General features: G+C 43.1%; 1 protein-coding gene across 8 annotated transcripts in view; it reads right to left on the minus strand.

The window, feature by feature from the left end:
- sema6e (sema domain, transmembrane domain (TM), and cytoplasmic domain, (semaphorin) 6E) overlaps positions 1–20,922 on the minus strand; it is a 197,866-nt gene that overhangs the window by 20,775 nt on the left and 156,169 nt on the right. For all 8 annotated transcript variants that reach the window (XM_061674687.1, XM_061674689.1, XM_061674692.1 and 5 more), the window contains 13 exons: positions 20,771–20,885; positions 18,819–18,876; positions 16,834–16,890; positions 16,583–16,684; positions 16,166–16,256; positions 15,107–15,229; positions 14,930–15,018; positions 12,918–13,135; positions 12,568–12,699; positions 11,319–11,474; positions 10,027–10,203; positions 9,200–9,337; positions 7,124–7,201 (listed from right to left, as the gene is read on the minus strand). In XM_061674687.1, the coding sequence (XP_061530671.1) occupies positions 7,124–7,201; positions 9,200–9,337; positions 10,027–10,203; positions 11,319–11,474; positions 12,568–12,699; positions 12,918–13,135; positions 14,930–15,018; positions 15,107–15,229; positions 16,166–16,256; positions 16,583–16,684; positions 16,834–16,890; positions 18,819–18,876; positions 20,771–20,885 (1,534 nt within the window). The remainder of the gene's footprint in view (positions 1–7,123; positions 7,202–9,199; positions 9,338–10,026; positions 10,204–11,318; positions 11,475–12,567; positions 12,700–12,917; positions 13,136–14,929; positions 15,019–15,106; positions 15,230–16,165; positions 16,257–16,582; positions 16,685–16,833; positions 16,891–18,818; positions 18,877–20,770; positions 20,886–20,922) is intronic.

Genomic DNA, 20,922 nt, shown 5'->3' on the forward strand with positions numbered 1-20,922 from the left:
ATGTATATCACATGAGTTACTTGGCTCAAATGATGTGATGTCCCCTGTTTCACATGATGCCACATTTGTTACACGATGTCACCAATGATACCACAATGATGTGGTCATATACCACATGATGTCACCTATGTCACATGGAATAATGCCACCTGAGTGACAACGCCACCGGTGGAGGAAATGAAGCTCACAGCGTAGAGTGGAAACGTCAGCCGGTTGTAGCTTGATGGGCATCAAACACACACCCAGGCCTTGACAGTCAATCAAAAGCTTAGTCCCACCTCCATCCAGCTCCTTGTCGTGCATTCCGTTAACGTCAGGCTAAGGACCCCACCCAATCAATCGAGGGGCGGGATCAGGCACAGGGGTCCACCCGAGTGCAGCCCGGCGGACGGGACACGTCCCACACCGAGGGACCCAGGACGGTCCGCCGGCCCCACCGAGGCGCCCCGACAACCGGCCACCCAGCGGGGGCCTCAGGGACGCAATATATTCTATGATGAGATTTAGCCACGGATTGATGTTAATAGCTTGTTTGTTTTTCCAGTTTAATAGAATTGTTTTCTTAGCGGTAGCTCACGCGACAAGTAATGATTGTGAATATTTATTAGGGAGGTCAATTATGCTTAAGTCGCCAAGTATGCACAATCTTTGGGAAAGTGAATTCCTGCAGTTTAAAATATACAAGAGTTTTTGTATAACCGAAGACCAAAAGCATTGAATTGGTGTACATTCCCATATAGCATGAAAATAGGTGTCTGGGGTATTTTTGGTGCATTGCACGCATATACTAGATGGAGAGAAGCCCATTTTATACATAGTGTACTGAGTAAAGTGTGTGCTATGAAGCACTTTATATTGTATAAGATGTAGATTTGTGTTTTTTGTCATTCTAAACGTATTGTTACAAAGATGTATCCCGTAGCTACGGTCAGCTGACATGGAGAGGTCCTCTTCCCATTTGGTGATTGGTAAGTGCATTGATTTAGTACATGAAAAAAATGTATAAACTTTAGAGAGATTTCTTTTACTTTGCGGTAGAAGCTTCATTATTTGCTTGACAAACTCCGGCAGTTCGAGGGTGCTCTGGAGTTTTGGTATTCCGTTTTTTATTGCTGCTTTTAATTTATTGGATTGAAGAAAGTTTCCGGGTGTTATTTGGAATTCTTGGAACAGTTCATCACGTGTCCTAAAAACATTATTGTTAAATAGTTGTTGTAGGTGGTTAATTCCATGTTGTTCCCACGTACTAAAATGAAGGGGTATATTTTTAATTTCGAAATCTGGATTATGACAGATTGGGGAGAGCATGCTGGGAGCTAATTGAGATCCTGTCGATTCTAAATTTTGCCACCAAGCCATTAAGGTGGATGAGATTATTGGGTTCTTGAAACATTTATGGCGATTAAGACAAGTAGAAATAAATGGGAGTTTTGGTCGTTTGATGTTGTTGCAGTCTGTTTGTTCCCATTCTAGCCAAGAATCACACTCCTCACTGTGGTGCAACCATTTGATGAGGTATTGTAATTGGTTAGCTAAATAATAGTGTTTAAAGTTGGGAGCATTTAGGCCTCCCTCCTGTTTACTTTTCTGAAGCATGGATAGACTAATTCTATTTTTCTTATTTCCATCCATCCATTTTCTACCGCTTATCCGAGGTCGGGTCGCGGGGGGCAGTAGCTTTAGCAGGGACGCCCAGACTTCCCTCTCCCCAGCCACTTCATCCATCTCTTCCGGGGGGATCCCGAGGCGTTCCCAGGCCAGCCGAAGGATGTAGTCTATCCAGCGTGTCCTGGGTCGTCCCCGGGGTCTCCTCCCGTCCGATGACACGACTACAAAGTCGATCATCGAACTGCGACCTACGGTGTCCTGCTGCCAAGTGCACGTGTGGACACCCCTATGCTTGAACATGGTGTTCGTTATGGACAATCCGTGATGAGCACAGAAGTCCAATAACAGAACACCGCTCGGGTTCTGACCGGGGGGGCCGTTCCTCCCAATCACGCCCTTCCAGGTCTCACTGTCATTGCCCATGTGAGCATTGAAGTCCTTATTTCTTATTTTTTGAATAAAAACTTATTACAGCAGAATCTAAGGTTTGAAACCATTTAAATGTGGGCTTAAATGGATTCATTGAAAATAAATAATTTATTTGAGGTAAGGTTTTCATTTTTATTGTCGCTATTCTTCCCAGTAATAGGAAATAGGATATAGGAAAGTTATTCCAAGCGTCTTAAATCAGCTGAGATTTTTTCCAGAAGTGGTGTGTAATTTAGATTGGTTAGCTCTGTGAGTTTTGACAAAATATTGATACCCAAGCACTTAATGTTTCCTATAGGAATAGGGCTACTCTGGGATTTGATCTGCAGGAGTCCATGAGCTTGCTGTTATTGGGAGTATTGTTGATTTTGTCCAGTTAATAGAGTAGCCTGATATTTGTGAAAATGTTTTAATGAGATTTAAGACTGCCTGAAGAGAATACTTGGGTTCCTGTATGTAAAGAAGAATATCATCAGCATATAGATTGATTTTGTGTTCGGTCACTTGTGAGCAGATATCTTTAATATTAGCATTCTGATGTATAGCGGCAGCAAGAGGTTCGATAAATATTGCAAATAGCATTGGTGAGAGTGGACATCCTTGTCTGGTTCCTCTTTGTAATGTAAAACTTTGTGAAGTGATCCTATTTGTGGTGACTGTCGCTTTCGGCGAATTGTATAATGTTGCTATCCAATGTATACTGCAAACAGGAAAGCCCAGTTAACTTTATCGAAAGCTTTCTCTGCGTCAAGTGACATGATGATTGCGTTAAGATTTTTACGCTGTGACATGCTTATTAAATTCAACAGACGTCTGACATTATTTGTGGAACTTCTACCTTTAATGAAGCCTGTCTGGTCATAGTGGATTATCGACGGAAGTACCTTTTCAAGTCTCGCTGCGAGGGCTTTCGAGATAATCTTGATATCTACATTAATCAGTGATAAGGGCCGATAATCCGCAGGGAGAGTGGGGTCTTCACCTGGCTTTAGTAATAACCTAATTGAAGCTGTGTTCATATGGCTAATAATTCTACCTTTTTTCTTTATTTCATTGACTGTTCTGAAAAACAGAGGCGCTAGTATTGGCCAAAAATGTTTCATGAATTCAACAGGCATTCCGTCCTGACCAGGCGCCCGACTCGGTTGCATATTTTTTAATGTGTTATGTAATTCTGTGATGGTTAAAGGAACATCAAGGCTGTCTTTAATTTGTGTATTTAATTGAGGGATATTTAGATCCTTAATAAAAGGTTCAATTTCTTTTTGATCTGGGTTGTTCGAAGATGCATATCAGCCGCTTTAAAAATTGTAAAACATTTAACTTATTTCTAATGGTAACTGTGTACAGTTGCCGTTTGAATCTTGAATGGCTGTAATTAATGATTTTTCTTTATTGCGCTGAAGTTGGTTCGCAAAGAATTTTCCCGATTTATTATTGTACTCAAAGTTAGTGTATCTTAACTGTTGTAGAAAATCTGTTCTTTTTGATAAGATAACGTCTAACTGATGTTTGGCCTTTTGAAGTTGGTTTCTAAGCGTATCTATCAGATTAATTGCATATTCTTCTGTGAGGTGTTTAATTTTTTTCCTCATTTCCATTTTCCAATTTTTGTTCTTGTTTTTTCTAATACGAAGAATATGATATGATTCGACCTCTCAAAACAGCTTTCCCGGTTTCCCACAACAGAGATGGGGATATGGTTGGGGAGTCGTTGAATTTCAGAAACTCATCCCATTCCATCCATCCATCCATTTTCTGAGCCGCTTCTCCTCATTCGGGTCGCGGGCGTGCTGGAGCCTATCCCAGCTGTCATGAACTGGTCGCCAGCCAATCGCAGGGCACATAGAAACAAACAACCATTCGCACTCACAGTCATGCCTATGGGCAATTTAGAGTCTCCAATTAATGCATGTTTTTGGGATGTGGGAGGAAACCGGAGTGCCCGGAGAAAACCCACGCAGGCACGGGGAGAACATGCAAACTCCACACAGGGGGGACCGGGGATTGAACCCGGGTCCTCAGAACTGTGAGGCTGACGCTCTAACCAGTCGTCCACCGTGCCGCCTCATCCCATTCCTTCCTCACGAAAGAATCAAAATCTGGGTCCTTCAATAGGGACGTGTTTAAGCGGCATGTTGGTGGGGGTCCCAAATTTGATAAAATTTTTAGATTGAGAGAAATCGGTGCGTGGTCGCTGATGATGATTGGATGTATTTTGAGAGTAATTAATTGAAGCTGCCGAATTGTTTGAAAGAAAAATCTATTCTTGAGAAAGAGCGGTGAACTGACGATAAAAATGTGTAATCTTTTTTTGTACGGTTTTTCAGCCTCCATATGTCAACGAGACCAAAGTCATCCATATACTGCTCTAGTATTTTGGAGCATTGTGGCTGATTACTATTTTTGAGATTTGAGCGATCTATTAGGGGATTTAGCGTAAGGGTAAAATCACCCCCCATAATAATTGTAGAAGTGGCTGACAAGTTTAACAAGTGTGAAAAGAGCATGTGAAAAAAGGCTGGATCATCTTTATTTGGAGCGTAGACATTGACAATTGTATAACGCTTGTTAAATATTGTTGTCTGTATAATTATATATCGGCCTTCTGGATCTACTACTGTACTATTTATTGTAAAAAGTAGTCTTTCATGGACTAGTATTGAGACTCCTCTTTGTCTACAGTTATAAAAGGCCGAGATAACCTGAGTGAAATTAAAGTCAATGAGGCATTTTTCTTCTGACTTAGCGGTTCTTGTAATAGGAGGAGGTCTGTTTAAGTTTAGTGGCATAATCCATAACCTTAATTCTCTTAGCCTGTGATCGAATGCCATTGACATTCCAAGACACGAATGTTAAGTGTGACATATAATGGGTGGGTGTATCATAATTTTTAATAGATTTGGTACTATGCATTCTTTGTTTTTGTTTTTTTGACAGTTTTCGGGAGATTTTGTGCTATTGTTTTGACGAATGTTATTTAGAGAGGGTGATAGAGATGCTATATTTGAGTACAGCAAAGCCAGGGTACATAGAAGGGTAACGCCCAAACACTGAACATAGGAAACAGTGACAAGGGGATAATATGGTGTGTGGTGGAAGAGTTTTGAGCGACTTGTGCGTTTAGTGTGTGTGGAAGCAAGCAGAGCAGGAAAGCAGAGAGATAGGAGTGAGGATTCATGCTGGTGGCATGCGTGATTCCGTTTTTGTTTATCTCAGCAAAAGTGGAAAGAATGAAACAAAATACAATACATTTTTGACAATTCATAACGGCAACAGATCAAAAGTAGTACTTATCTAGAAGTGCCAGGGCGTGACGTTGGCATCACGAAACAGACATGTAGCTTGTTGACAACTAACCACGCTCGTTTGCCTTTGTCACGGAAATTCTTCATGAACGGGTATAAAACTCTACGCCTCTCATTAATCTCCTTGGGGAACTGGTCGTTCATTCCAAACGAAGGCCCTTTAAGCTCTCGACCTTTGGATTTTACAAAAACCTTTTGCTGAAACTGTTCAAACTTTGCAATGATGGGACGTGGTCGGTTTCCTGGACGAGGGCCTCCCAAACGGTGGACACGGTGAAAAGTAATCTTGTCGACTGTATCTTGCTTGTATCTTGAGTGCGGACATCATAAACTTTTTAATCTGCACCTCGGGGTCTTCCGGAGCATTGTCTGGAATGCCTGAGAAAAAGAGGTTGTCACGCATGCTTCTTGATTGAATGGCCAACGTGGTTTTCTTTCATGAGTTTATATTCCAGTCTAAGAGTTTGTAGTTCTGCTGATGTTGACATCATGTTTGATCGAAGCGCAGTATTATCTAATCTTAGCTCATTCACTTGTTGCTGCGTGAATTCCAAGCTCTTTCTGAGTTCGGTGATCTCCTGGCGAAACAAATCAAGTGCAATTGACAATTTCTTGTCGATTGAAAAGAGGACACTCGTCTGTATCTCTGCCGAATCAAGCAAATCCTCAGTTGAGGTGGAAGAATCAGCTTTTTTCCTCTTCAACGGCAGCTCGCGTTGACTCGGATCCTCCATGGCGAGACGAGTTGGTGTTGACGTAGCTGCGCGGACATCAAGTGGGTCTCTGTAAGTTACTGCTGCTAGCAAATCTGGCGGAGGAAAAAAGGAAAGAACGAAGCGACCATCCGCCGTTGAAAAAGACTTATGAAAAAATAAATTTTATCTTGTAGTAGCTGTTTTTTTCAAGACTGCACAAGGGGCGCCGTCATGTTTTTCGTCTTCGGAAATCACGCAATTTCTCGCGTTGTCACAGCATGCTCTCCTCACAGCCTGCTCTCCTCCTCCATCAACTTGCCACTTGTGTCACGTGTCAAATGGTGTGATGTCACGTCACCTGTTTCACATAACTTTACCTGTGTCATGTGATATAATGCCACCTCTGTCACTTGATGTCTGTAACAAGCAGTCACCTGTGTCACACAATGTCACCCATGTCATCTATATCACATAATGCCACCTTTGTCACATGCCACTTGATGTGTAAAATGATGTGATGTCAACTGTTTTACGACATGTTGCCTGTGTCACATGATACCCTTTATTTCACGGCACCTGTGTTGCATGATGTGTTGTCACTTGTGTTACATGAGGTCAACTCTGTCACATGCTGCCGTTGTCACGTAATTGCACTTTTGTTACATGTCACCTGTGTCACGATTCCCCTTTTTTCACATCATGCCATTTGTGTCACGTGTCAAAGGATATGATGTCACCTTCAAATGTGTCACATGTCACCTGCGTCACCCATGTGCCACCTGTGTCACATGATTCCACTTTTGTTACAGGATGTCACCTGGGTCACGTCAGTCACATGAAGTCACTGATGGGACATGATCTCACAATATCACCCATCTCACATGATGACACCTGTGTCATGTGTCACATAATGTCTTCCGTGTGACATGATGTGATTATTTTTAGGAAAAAGCTGACCCCTTTGTGATAACTTCCCTGTGATGTAATTAAAAACAAGTCCGCTTTTTCCTGATGAGTCGTTAATTACGTGATGTCGTGGCACTGTGACATCATCACGCTACCAAATACATTGTAGTGACTTACTTGAATCTGGGTGTGGCGGCGACACACTTTCCAGCCCTCAGCCACACGCAGTATGGGTCCCGAGAAGACAGGCAGCGTCTGCACAGCAACAAAGATGCTTTTACGTTAGTCAAAATGGAGGTGGGGTTTAAAATGTTTTTTTTTTTTTTTTTTTTTATGGTCTCGCTATAGTGTGGAGTTTCACCTATCACAGGTGTGTCTGGAACATATCCCCCGCAATAAAAAGGGTTTTGTTGTATTTATGTGTGCATGTATTCATATGTCCATATATGGCACATCCAAGGCTGAGTCATGCGAGTGGTGAGCTGGTGTCCTCAATGGACATTTAAGGTTTAAATGATGCGTGTCGCAGCCCTCCGGCTAGCTTGAAGGAGCTTAAGTAGGACTTGCTGCTCTGCTTCCATGCATTTTACCCTCCCCTCCAAATCCCATCCAAAAACACCCCCTCACCCCACAACCCCCATATTTAAAACCTCCCTTTACATCCCCCCACACTGGCTCCCGGTCAATCAGCTGGATCCACTATGGCAGCGAAAGTGTGAGCACTGCCGAGATGTTAGCATGCGATGAGACTTCATCAATTCCCTGAAGGAGGAGAAATCCTTCCTCTCGCTTTACATGCTGGTGGGGGGGAGAGTAAACGGTGGGCTCTGAAGGGGGTGACCGAGTTGAACATTCCTCCCCAAAAATAGAAAGCGATGCTGAGAACATGGAAGAAGCAAACAAAGACAGGAAAACAATCATTAAGTCATTAAAACTGATCTGAGAGCAGTGGCTTGCTTCCTTATCAGACTTAAGAGTAACATCCACGTTTGATTCTTCTAGTCCTCCATTTACCATTGTTGTTATTGTCTTCAGTGTTGTACCTGAACGAGTTCAATGAAAGTTCATGAACTCAATGAATGAAAGTTCATGAACCCGTTCATATTTTGTACCAACGTGAACTGAACTTGAATGTAATTGACAATGTGCTCATTCTGGCGTCAAAGAACGGTTTTCGAACGAAAGCTCTTTTTCATTCAAAAGTGTCAAGTTTTGTTGGGATTTCCAGGAAAACCCGTCTGAACAGACTATATACTAGCCTTCATATGTCGACGGATAAACGCTGTATTTGGCAACCGATTCTGTGGAGCCACGGCCGCCATTCATGGCAGGCACGTCACAGCTGCAGAGAACGCGAGGTGCATTCAGAGACAGTGCGTAAATGGGAGTGAATGTGTTCTTTGGTGGTTCTTTTGTAAAACAGTACATAATTGTAAACATTTATTAGGCCTACTAGGAAAATTATTATTTGTATCAGAATGCTTTAGTTAAAGCTCTGTACCACCACAACGTCATGGTATGGAATTTATTTTGTTTTGTAATATAAGAATAGAGGGCAGCACGGTGGAAACAGGTTAGCACATCTGCCTCATCGTTCTGAGGACCCAGGTTAAAATCCGGCCTCACCTCTGTGGAGTTTACGTTCTCCCTGTGCCTGCGTGGGGTTTCTCCATGTTTTCCGGTTTCCTCCCACATCCCAAAAGTATGCATGGTAGGTTAATTGAAGACTAAATTGCCCATAGGTGTGAATGTGAATGGTTGTTTGTTTACTGTATATGTGCCCTGCGATTGGCTGGCGACCAGTTCAGGGTGCACCCCGCCTCATTCACGAGGATAGCTGGGATATTCCCCAGCACGTCCGTGATAAGTGGTACGTGAAATGGATGGATGGATATAGGAATAGATCAATCATTTTGTCTGTATAGTCAGCCAGAGCTACGAGGAATGCAGTTATCAATGTCCGTTCACCATCGTTCCTGTCATACTGTGTTGTGTGTTTTTGTTTGAACAAAATTCCTGTTTTTGTTTTAATTCCTCACTTTAAAATTTTTTAGATTGTAGGGTAAAAGCTGCAGCTGGCTACTAGTGTGGACTGAATGGGTGACAATTGGGAAATGAAATGCCAGTGTTTTGAGGGTACTAGCCTGTCAGCAACAATATTGAAAAAACAAAACAAAAAAGAACTATGAACACCAGTAACTTTCTTCCCGCTTCTGATTGGCTAGTGTCAGTCCGCGGTCTGATGTCACTCACGTCTTGCAGTCGCTGTAGTCGTCGCAGCGGCTGAGCGGCACGCGGATGACGCATCCTGAGAAGGCCACGAAGAGGGCGTGGTGGTCTCGGTCCAGCTCCAGACCCAAGACCCGACGCTCGTCACCCTTCACGTTGCATCTGGAAGACAACACCGCAAGAAAAAGTCAAACAAACTTTTGCGCGCAATCGTCAGAAAACGAATGCCCCCCCCCATGCTAAAAAGAAGCCAAGGTAAGAAAAGGCTAGGCTGAGAAAAAGCTACAGTCAGAAAAAAAAAAACAAGCCAAGAAAAAGCTAAGCTAAGTAAAGGCTCAGCCGAGAAGAAACTAAGGTTAAAAAAAGATTAAGAGGCTAACTAAAGAAGGCTAAAAAAGAAGCTAAACTCAGAATAATAAGGGAAGCTAAGAAGAGGCAAAGCTAAGTTAAGATGACGAAAATAAGGTCAGAAGCTGCTCTGGCAAGGTAAGGTAGGAAGAAACAAAGCTACAAAGAAGCTAAGTAAAAAAGAAACGAAGCTACAAGGAAGCTTAAGTAAAAAAGAAACTAAGATAAGACTAAGCTAAGCTCAGATGTAGCTAAGTTTAAGACTAAGAAGGAGCTACACTTAGAAGTCAAGCTACAAAGACGCTAAGAAGTCACTGTAGAAATAAGACAAATTAAGAATAGGTAAACTAAGATAAGAAGCCAAGAGGAAAAATAAGGACAGATAAGAAGCAGCAGAAGTATCTAAGCTAAAGTAGGAAGAAGCTAAACTATGAACAAGCAACGTAAAAAGAAGCACGTTCAAAGACAAGTGAAGAATAAGGCCAGCTAAGAAGAAGTGTTACTTGTTATGGTTGTAGACGTTAATGTCCTCCAGGAGTGTGGTGTTGAGCGTCTGGTTGTTTCCGTCCGTGCTGGTGAGAACCTTCAGAACACGGCCATCCTCAGAACCCAAGAAGACCACCGTGAAGTTCCGGTTGGGACCCGCCGACGTGTCTACTGCGATCTGGGTCAACTTGAACCTGTGACACAAACATCACAATGAGCAACATTACATAAACAAGCATAGGATTGCTTGTTTTGGAGCTTGTTCTTGTTTTGGAGTTTTCGTTCTTGGAATCACTCTTAGGAATTTTCTTCTTCTTCAAATTGGTCTTATTTATGGGATCCTTGGCATTATTGTGATTTTTTTCTTCTTCTGGGGATCGTTCATGAGATTGTTCATGTTATTGGGATTCTTCTTGTACTTGGGATCGTTCTAATTCTTGGGATTGTTCTTGAAGTTGTTGGATGTTTTTTTGTGGGAAATTTCTTGGGCTCGTTCTTTGCACTTGGGATTGTTCTTGGAATTGGTCATGAATTTTTTTTCTTGGGATTGTTTTTGAAATTATTCATGGGATTGTTCTTGGGATCATTCTTGTGATTGGTCATGTACTTAGGCTTGTTCTTGTTTTGGGGATCATTTGTTGGGATTTTTCTTTTTCGTGGGATTATTTTTTTTCTCGGCATTTTTTCCTTGCAATTATTCCCACGCTAACTAGGGAAAAAAAAGAAAAAAAAATCAATCATCTGATTTTCTCACTCACCAGCACTCCCTTGTTCACCATCACCTGTTAATCTATCTTCCATTCCAGGATCGATCCAGCTTGCTTGTCTCTTTTGAATAAAATCTTCTGCATGTTGCAGGTTCCCATGGAGCGGCTAGCGAGCAAGGCTGAAGGGCACCTTGAACCTTTTAATGGTTTCTGCTTTGCTCCTAGGAGCTTCCATAACTGTCAGGCCCTCACTCGCCCTGCAATGGGCCCTGGAGCAGCTGGCGAGTCTATTCAGAATTTTAGTGCGCTAATAAAACATTTATAATAAACCAATTACTCCTCCCTACTTTAGCTTAAATAAATTTAAAGATACATTTGATATCCCTGCATGAATCAAGTCTATTTAGAACAAAAGGCATATTATTACAGGAATACAGTATTTTTTTAAAGAACAGTGTATTTTAAAAAAATATATATATTACATAGAGTAGTCCTGTTTTTTTAGAGAACATTACATGTCAGGAGCTCTCAACCAATTATTATGATGGATTCTAACCCATGAAATAGACATGCAAGAACTTGTTTGGTAGTCCTGGGCGTACCTGCTAGTGGTTCTGGTGAAAAGCGGCCTGTTGTTGGCGGAGACCACGGCCTCGTCCATGAGTGGGTAGGACTTGATGAACGTCAGCGTGTCGTCGGGGAAGGCGGTGGATGACTTCAGGTCGGCGGCCGAGCCTTCACCGGTGCAGCATCCGGGCCTTAGTAACCACAAAGCGTGGTCACATTAAGCTAAACTAAGAGGATGCTATGCTAAGGAGAAGCTAAGCTTAGTAGAAGTTAAGCTAAGAAGAGGTGAGAGGAAGCAAAGGTGAGAAGAAACTCAAGACAAAGGTTACACTGAAGTATGAGCAAGCAAAGCTGAAAGCTGAAGATGAGTTTAAACACAGCTTAAAACTGAAAAGTGGCTCATCTAAGAAAGGGCTATGGAGCAATGAAGAAGCTAAGCTATGACGACCAAAAGATGAAAAGAAGCTAAACTAAGAAGAAGTTAGGAAAGATGACACTAAGCTAAGAAGAAGCTAAGGAGAGCAGACTAGCTTTGTCTGCTGTCCTTAAGGATTGACAAAGCTAAGATAAGAAGCTATGCTAAGAAGAAGGCTATGGAACGAAGAATAACATGAGGTGTGAAGAAGCTAGGATAAAAAGCTAGAAACCTAAGAAGAAGTTAAGGAGAGATGAAGCTAAGCCAAGAGGGACAGAAGATAACAGTAGGCTATGAAGAAGCTAAGAATAAACGAAGAAACTAAGCTAAGAAGAAGCTCAACTGAGGTGAAGATTGAACAACTAATTTTATATGCACAGTACATGCAAGCTAAGCAAACAAAAAGCTACGCTAAAGAGGGAAGAAAAGGCTAATAAGATGCAACGTTAAGGAGATAAGCTAACTAATGTTACACACACAGGATGTAGGAGCAAGCTAAACTGAGAAGAAGCTAATTAAAAAAATGCAAACATGAGAAGACGCAAAGGAGAGAAGAAAAAGACACTAATTAAGAAGAAGCTAAGCAAAGAAGACATCAAGAAAGAAGGTAAGCTCAGAAAATGAAGAAGCTTAGACAACAAACGTTACACACACAGGAAGTATGAGTGTGCTAAGCTAAGATGATGCTAAACTCAAAAGATACTAAGCTAAGATGAAGCTAAGCTAAGAAAGAATAAAGCTGAAAAGAAGCTAAGGAGAGAGAAGCTATATTTAGAAGAAGCTAAGGTGAGAATAAAGTAAGCTCAGAAGAAACTAAGGAGAGAAGAAGGCTAAGGGGGGAAAGGAGCTAAGCTAAGAAGAAGCATCACCTTGGTTTGGGAACCTGCTCGTCTGGGACGGGCGTCCAGGCTGCCTCGCTGTTCTTCTGCTCCTTGAACTTCCCGCTGAAGGCTTTCTCGATGTCGTCCATGTAGAAGGCGCATACTGCCGAGCCGGTGATGCTGCGACAAGAACAATGGGAGATCAGTATGTGAGACTGGTCACTATGAAAATGACAAGAAACACTGCCAGATCGCCATTCAATCACAGTGCACATATAGACAAGGATTCATACCCAGAATGATGGACAATTTAGAGTCACAGTGAGCCGGAATCTACATCGGCTGTCCTTTGGTGAGAAAATTGGGGAACACCCTGAACGGGTCGCCGTGGTACCAACCTGTTAGCCTGCGTGGTGAAGACGCCGAGCACAGCGGGCCGGCGGTTGATTTGCAGCACGTTGGTGAGCGACTGCAGCACGTCGAAGTAGAAGAAGGAGTCACCCGGCACGGAGCAGTTGAGGCGAGCCTTCAGGAAGGATGTCCAGTAGCGCTCCAGAACCCGAGGGGAACCGCCGTTGTCGTTCTTGCACACGCGTGCCACTCTGGAGAAAACCACCTCGGGGGGACCAGATAGCCAAGACATATGTTAAAATATTTTGCCTTTTTAACACCTGGTGTACAAATTGTTCTTTCTGGAGTGCCTGCCCCCCGCCCGCATCAAGTGTGAAATTAAACAACCTAAGTCAACCTTTTTGTTCTCAATATTACCCCACTGTGATGTAAAAGTGTGGCCAATTTATATAATCCGTACCCAACAGCAAGTTTCTCCACCAACGACATGATTAGCTAGGATGGAGAAAGTTCTAGAACAAAAGAACAATGAATCGTGTCACAGCCAAAAAGGTAAGCAAAGCTGCAATGTTAGCACAGATTATCACAGTGTTAGCAGCATTAGCTTCTGGTAGCAATGAGATAATGTTCAGTCAAGCTCTCGACGTGGAAGTAGGGTTTTTTTGTGTTTGGCCATACAGTGTACCGCATTGCTACTAATTGACAAGTGTATTTTGGTGGCTTGGCGATGAAACAAAACTTACTTGACTTCTCGGTGAAATTGTTGGCTGCGCATTTGTGCTCAGCTATGTCATGTGCCACACAGTTAAACTACTTGACGAGTGTATTTCGGAGGATTAGTGATGAAATGCTGCATGTGATTGCAATGGAATCTACGGTCGCTTGCATAAAGTGTGTGTGGGCGGACGGCCAATTGCAGTCGAAGGAGGAGTTTTTCCAATGTAATGAAAGCCAGGCTCATCATTGGCCCAGCAGTATGTGGGATGGGAGGAGGGCCGGCGCACCACATGAGACTGCTGCGCCAATTCCACCATGTCAAGGAATACACTGTAAAACTGTCCTTGGGATATTTTGACAAAAGCATGCCACAGACATGTTACTAAGACACCCAGGAACTCTTATGTTTTTTTTTCGGGTGGCAGCAGGCTCCTGCATTGGGCTCTGTTGGTGCTTGGGGCCCCCATGCTTTCCGGGGGTGGTGGTCCGGTACCCGTGTCCCCCCTTTGGGACTGGTCGGGCGGTTTGATTGACCTGGGGGGACCGCCCTGGGTCCTGGGGAGTGGGTGGCGTCGCCCTGGCTGGGTCCCCCACGGGATGGACTCGCTGGCTTTGCCCCCCTTCCTGAATGTACCGGCTCAGCAACTCCGTACACCAGTTGACTATCATGCATGTGGTATGGTGTTCATTCACTAATAAGTTTGATTGACACGCTATAGGCTTGAATTTCTTATTTTGGGAATACTAACAATAACACAGATTATATTAAGATATCAACTCACAGGTTCTTACAGGTGTTTAGACACTATAAAAGCATCCTACCAGACCACTCATCAGTAGCACTGCCTTCGTCATTTTCCACATCCTGTCTTGCCCTGCCCTTTTCTGTCCTCTCTCATCTTGTACTATTGGTTAGTTGTTACATGACCTCACAGAGTGTGTCCTCCATCCACAAATAAGAACACAATTTGACTGTTTTAATATTACTTGTGGTCAAATATCTAGACTGTTTTACTATTATTCTGCTGTGGTTCGCACCCCTATTCACCGTGACCATTCTGTACCTCTGTCTGTCCCCTAAAACCCTTTTCTGTGCCGTTGCATTTTCAATATACATCAGAATAATTTAAAAAATTAGAAAATAAGCAGAGGGAGCATTTCAAACTCCCCCGTTGCACAGCAAAACTGTTCCAGCACAATAGGCATACAGATCCATCATTCTGCATGGCCATGCAGCTGAACACGACAGGTTAAAAGACAAAAAAAATACATTTAACAGTATGTTTCCTTTGATAAAGGGTGCGGGTAGGTGGGCACACAGCGTTCTTGGCGAGGGTCTCACCTTGCCCAGTGAAGTGTACTCCACGGCGATCTCACTGAAGAAGAAGTACACAAAGTTGCCATACTCGATAGCGTGCAGGAAATGAGGCTCTGGTGGTAAGGAGAGCACATGCATGATACCCATGTATTACTCCAATTACCATGGCAACGTAAAACAACAGCAACACCATGTGCTCACCTCGAAGCCATTTTGAGTCATACTTGACCGTTCGTAGTACGGGACGACTCTCTCCCAGGCTGCGGTAAATGACCGCGTCGCTTGCCAGGAAGTCCGTCATGGTCGCCGAGTAGAAGTCGCCTCCTGCGGAGCGAAACAATACATTACATGGCATTCACAATTAAATATATAGTGTTTCCCCGCCTAGTCGCGATTTGCTACTTGCAAATTCAGCTATTCCTGGATTTTTTTTTTGGGGGGCGGGGAGATGGGTGGGACAACCCTATCCTGTCTTTCGCTGAAAAATTCACCTATTTGCTATTTCTGTGCTCTTTGCAACACTTTCTTATGCCACCGGATGGTGCCAAAAGCCAAGGAACCATGGTGAAGTGAACCCTCTCAACTGAGAGACAATTACAAACATTTTTAGGGAAGATATCAATTATTGCATTAATTTTATATAGTGATTCTCCTCAGTCGGGTGAGCTGGTCTCACTCTCAGTTGACTTTTGGTGAGAGAAGCGGGGTACAACCTGGACTGGTCCCAAGTTAATGTCCAGGCAGATATAGACAAACAGGTATTCAAACTCACATTCACACGTATGGAAAATTTAGGATCACAGGTGAGCAGGAACATATCTCAGTTGACTTTTGGTGAGAGAAGCGGTATACACCCTTGAATTAGTCGCGACTCATGAGTCAAATGGATATTAAGCTACTCAGATCCGATACCGTCCATTTTCTGTAAGGCTTGTCCTCATTAGAGCCACGTGTGAGCTGGAGCCTATCCCATTTGACCTTCGGTGAGAAAAGTGAGGTACAGGCCTGACAGGTTGCCAGTCAATGTCAGGGCACATATAGACAAGCATTCACATCCAATGGACAATTTCCTTGTCTTCAAGGAAGCTAACATGTTTGGAATGTGGGAGAAAAACCCCATGGAGAATATGCAAACGCCACACAGGCCGATATTTAAAGCCAGAACCGCTTGACTGTGAAGCAGACGTGTAAAGCATTACACCACTTTGCTGCCCAATATAACATACACGTAATATAACAACACACTTAATGTCCACTGACCTGCAAAAAGTCCAACATTGGACTGATGCGACTCGAACGGACAACGAGCCTGACCGACCATCTCCTCACCATCCTGCTCCAAAGTCGACATCTGATGGATTACAGTGCATTTTTATTCATCCTAAAATCTCACCAAAAAGCTCAATATCCCTAACTTTTTGTGAGTAGTGTATTTATCAAAAAGTGACTTCTTAATGTCCATTTTGTAACAGTGAGGCAGAAGTTCATGAGGTCTTGCTCAGAAACCTTTTTAAGAAATAGTGGGATAACTTAAGATTTTCTCTGTTGTTTAATTGAACACTAGAGTGGGTAGGCAATCCAGACAAACAAATTTGTACATAAGACAAAAAGTAAATTTTACATCATATAAATCTCCTTAAATATTGTTAGTATTATATTCATATGATGTGGCGGTACCTTGTAGTTACGGCATGTTGGGTTGAAGGCATTGGTCCCGCACGCAAACAGCATCTCATCGTTGCGTGGCACCAAAACCTTGATGTAGTTGTAACATTCGTCCTGGTGGTGGGAGGGGAAAAAAATAAAAAATAAAATAAATAATAATAATAATAATAATAAAAAAACAAAACAAAACAAAACAAAAAAATCAGGCGTCAGCGGACTTATGTGTGGGTGCTTGCACAAGTGAGTGAGCATGTGATACTTACGCTGTTCTTCCCTCGAACAGTGCACTTGTCCACATCCTTTGTCTTCCACGTCAGCTTCTGGGAAAATAACAAAAACCTGAGTGGTTTGGATGGAGCGTCACCTCCTAGCAGCCAAAATAAAACATCAGAATCCCCGATGCCGAACTCGACACGAAACGTTATGCTAATATGAGAAAAAGATAAACACAAAAAGCTCAACTAAAAAAAAGTTAAGGAGAGGAGAAGACAGCAGAATAAGGAGATGCTCAGAAGCACCTAGGAAGAGAAGATGAAGCTAAGAAGATGCTAAGAGAAGACAAGCTGAAAAGGTGCCTGAAAAAAGCTAAGCTAAGACAAAGCTAAACAAATAAGAGACTAAGCTAAGAAAAAGTTCGCGAGAGGAAGCTACGCTAAGAAGATACTAAGCTAAGATGAGAAGACATAATGCTGAAAATATATTAAGAAGCTAAGATAAAGCCAAACAAGGAAGAAACTATGCTAAGAATAAGTTGAGGAGAAAACACAAGGCTAAGGAAATGCTAAGAAGCAGCCAAGCTAAAGAGAGAACATGAAGCTACGTTAAGAAGAGAAGAAGACACTAAGCTGAAAAGATGCTAATAAAAAGTTAAGGAGAAGCTAAGCTAAGAAGTAGTTAAGTAGAGAAGAAGGCTCTAAGCAAAGAAGATTCTATGAAGCTAAGCCAAGGAGGGGAAGATGCACAAGATGAACAAAACGCAGAAAAAAGATGAAGCTGTGACAAAGATGAAGAAGATGCAAAAGATAACAGAAGAAGAACAAGACCGAGGACAAAGGAGAAGATGATGACAGGCTGACGTTGATCCGATACATTGTAACTATGCAAGCAATGAGGTAATTAACTGTGACCCAGTAGTATTCCAAAAACAGATTTTCAACGAACTGATCAGGGAAATATATCGTCCATTTTATAAAAATCCCTTTATAGTGATTATAGAGTAGGGAATAAGGGAATGGGGTTCTGAACACAGCCGAAGAAGTCTGTGACAAGAGTAAAACTCACGCTGTCTAATGTGCTCACAACGCGAGTGTCCATTTTTCACTCACACGCCGGCAAAGTACACAACACCGCACCAAAACACACCATATCACAACACAACACATCCCACTACAAAACACAACATGACAACAAAAGACAAAACTACACAACCCAACACATCATACCATGACCCAACACAACAGACAAAACAACACAGAACAACCACAAGACACCACAAAACAACCACAATACACAACTCAACACCGTAAAACAACACAGGTCAAGACACCACAAAACACAAACAATACAACCACAATATTCCGAAGACACCACAAAACAATACACCTACAAAGCAATCACAACGTACCAAATAAGACACCAAAAGACAACAAGACACCACAAAATGACAAACATACCACACCCAACTCAATCCACAACCTAACACACACACACACACACACACACACACACGACAAGTCACTACAAAAGAAACCAAACACCACGAAACCGCAATTCAACACTAAAGAACAGAAGAGAAAACCACACCAGATAAGACACCAAAAAACAATCCCAAAACAATCACAACACACCACTAGACGAGACACCAAAAAGCCCCACGACACACAACACCACACAACAACACACCACACAAACGTTTCACGCAGGACCATCAGGAGATGGATTAGCTCTGCCTAATGTTAGGCATGCGTGCGAGGTGGACTTATCGGTGGCGGCATCCATCTTGGCCGCTCATCTCAATACAATAAGGTGGCGGCAGCAGCGGGCCGCTCGCTGCTTTTTATTTAAGTCCAATCATGTTTGACAAATGAGGCTGGCTTCCCTGGCGGCACACGGCTCCGGGCCGATTGGATCCGTGATTGGAAAACACTTGAACGTTACCATAGTGGAATAACGAGACGCTGATGTTCATGCCTGATCGGGAAAACAAGCGCGGCAAGATCACGTGACGACGCGCAGCGACCTATCATACCTGCTGCGGGAGGATGTGCTCCGAGGACGCCGCCAGATTGATGGCAAACACGTGATCCCTGGAAGAGAAGGAGATGCTGACTGTTAGCCTAGCAAGAATTAACAATAATTGACATTCACAATCATTACTTGTCGCGTTAGCTATCGCAAAGAAAACAATTCTATTAAACTGTAAAAACAAACGAGCTATTAACATCATTCAGTGGCTAAATCTCCTCATAGAATATATTGCGTTAGAAAAAATATCAGCAGAACAAAAAAAATCAATTACGCATATATGTAGATAGCTGGTCACCTTTCCTCAGCATGCTAAATCTAGACTCTTGATTCCTTTGCCTGAGTAGGGTGCCATTTGACATGCTATTTATTTGCTATTTTCATAAGTGTGAAAGTAAACAATGGAATTCTATATTCTTTGTTGTCGAGGTTGTTGATGTTGTTTTATTATTATCCATCCATCCATTTTCTGAGCCGCTTCTCCTCACTAGGGTCGCGGGCGTGCTGGAGCCTATCCCAGCTGTCATCGGGTAGGAGGCGGGGTACACCCTGAACTGGTTGCCAACCAATCGCAGGGCACATAGAAACAAACAACCATTCCCACTCACAGTCATGCCTACGGGCAATTTAGAGTCTCCAATTAATGCATGTTTTTGGGATGTGGGAGGAAACCGGAGTGCCCCGAGAAAACCCAGGCAGGCACGGGGAGAACATGCAAACTCCACACAGGCGGGGGTGGAGTCTTGCCCTCCTGGGGGTGGAGTGGCGAGGTGTGTGGGTGGGGTGGGGGGTTGGCTGGGGGGGTGGGATTGGGTCCCTGCAGCCCCCACTGGGTGGCCGGTTGTCAGGGTGCCTCTGTGGGGCCGGCGGACCGCCCTGGGTCCCTCGGTGTGGGACGTGTCCCGGTCCGTTCGACCTGCCCCTCTGCCCCCCTGGATTTTAAATGCATCACACGCACTCCCCATGTTTTAATGCACAACATACACCTATCTCTGGGGGGTGGTGGATCGTTCTGTCAGTCTTTGTGCATGTAAAACGGTATCAATTCAAACGGTATCCGCAGACACGCACCCCTGGGACTCCTTCACTGGGTGCGGGGTCACTCACTTACTGCGACAAATAACTAATGAATATGCAAATCGCTTGTGTATCTCCTCACTTATACTCTCGTCCTGTAGACTTTTATAATTCACATAATTAATGCCACCACACTTCAGTTGTACAGTCGAGTTCACGACCCTTGTCCTGCATGCTTCTTCTCCTGTCCTTGTCCTGTTCTATCTTGTCCTGTCCTTCCCTCACAGGGTGTAGCACTACAGCCCCATGCAACACTCATATTTAATGTTTCATTGATGTAGATAATGTAATGATTTACTTCTCTCATCTTGTTTACAATTAGTGCTTTGTCTTTTGTCTTCGTTTCTCTCTCCCTTCTAGAAAATTTGATTCTCAATAAACCTCAATTATAATACCACAGCGGAAGCTTAAAAACTCCACTGTGACACAGTAAAACTGTTCCGGCATAAAAGGGATACAGATTTTCCATTCTGCTTGACCTAACAGACGAACAGGACAAGACAAAAAAAAAAAATGAAATAGGCTCTTGATTGGTCCGATATTGTTCCAGTGGGTACTGTTCTATTAGGTCAAGAAAGGTCAAAATCAAGAAAGAGCACAATACGTGGATAGGCACTAAATGGTGAGTTTTTCAGCCAATGGTGGGTTGTTAGATTCCGCAGGAAAAATAGCTGAGTTTATATTGTATTAGAATTTAATAAAAAACATGTTTAGCAAACAACTCTCTTAACCACCTGGATTATTCTACATTAGGAGCAAACCAGGATATTTGGGAACGATTAGTGGTGAGAAGCTGATCCAACAAGAGACTTTTCCCATGACAAGAGGTTCACTCATGTATTTTGCCAAAGGTGACATTTTGGGTCTGCTGGGCCTGACCGTGCGGCGATGTAGAGCATGTGGTTGATCCTGAGCATCCTCTGGAAGTCCAGACCCAGACGCTCTGTATCGTTGTCCTCCGTCAGGCCTTGGAAGCTGGGGAACAAGTAGGATGCTGCAGGGATAAAAAAAAACAAAAAAAAAACATTCAA

This window comes from Phycodurus eques, chromosome 4 (assembly GCF_024500275.1).
Source record: "Phycodurus eques isolate BA_2022a chromosome 4, UOR_Pequ_1.1, whole genome shotgun sequence".
NCBI classification, from domain to species: domain Eukaryota; kingdom Metazoa; phylum Chordata; class Actinopteri; order Syngnathiformes; family Syngnathidae; genus Phycodurus; species Phycodurus eques.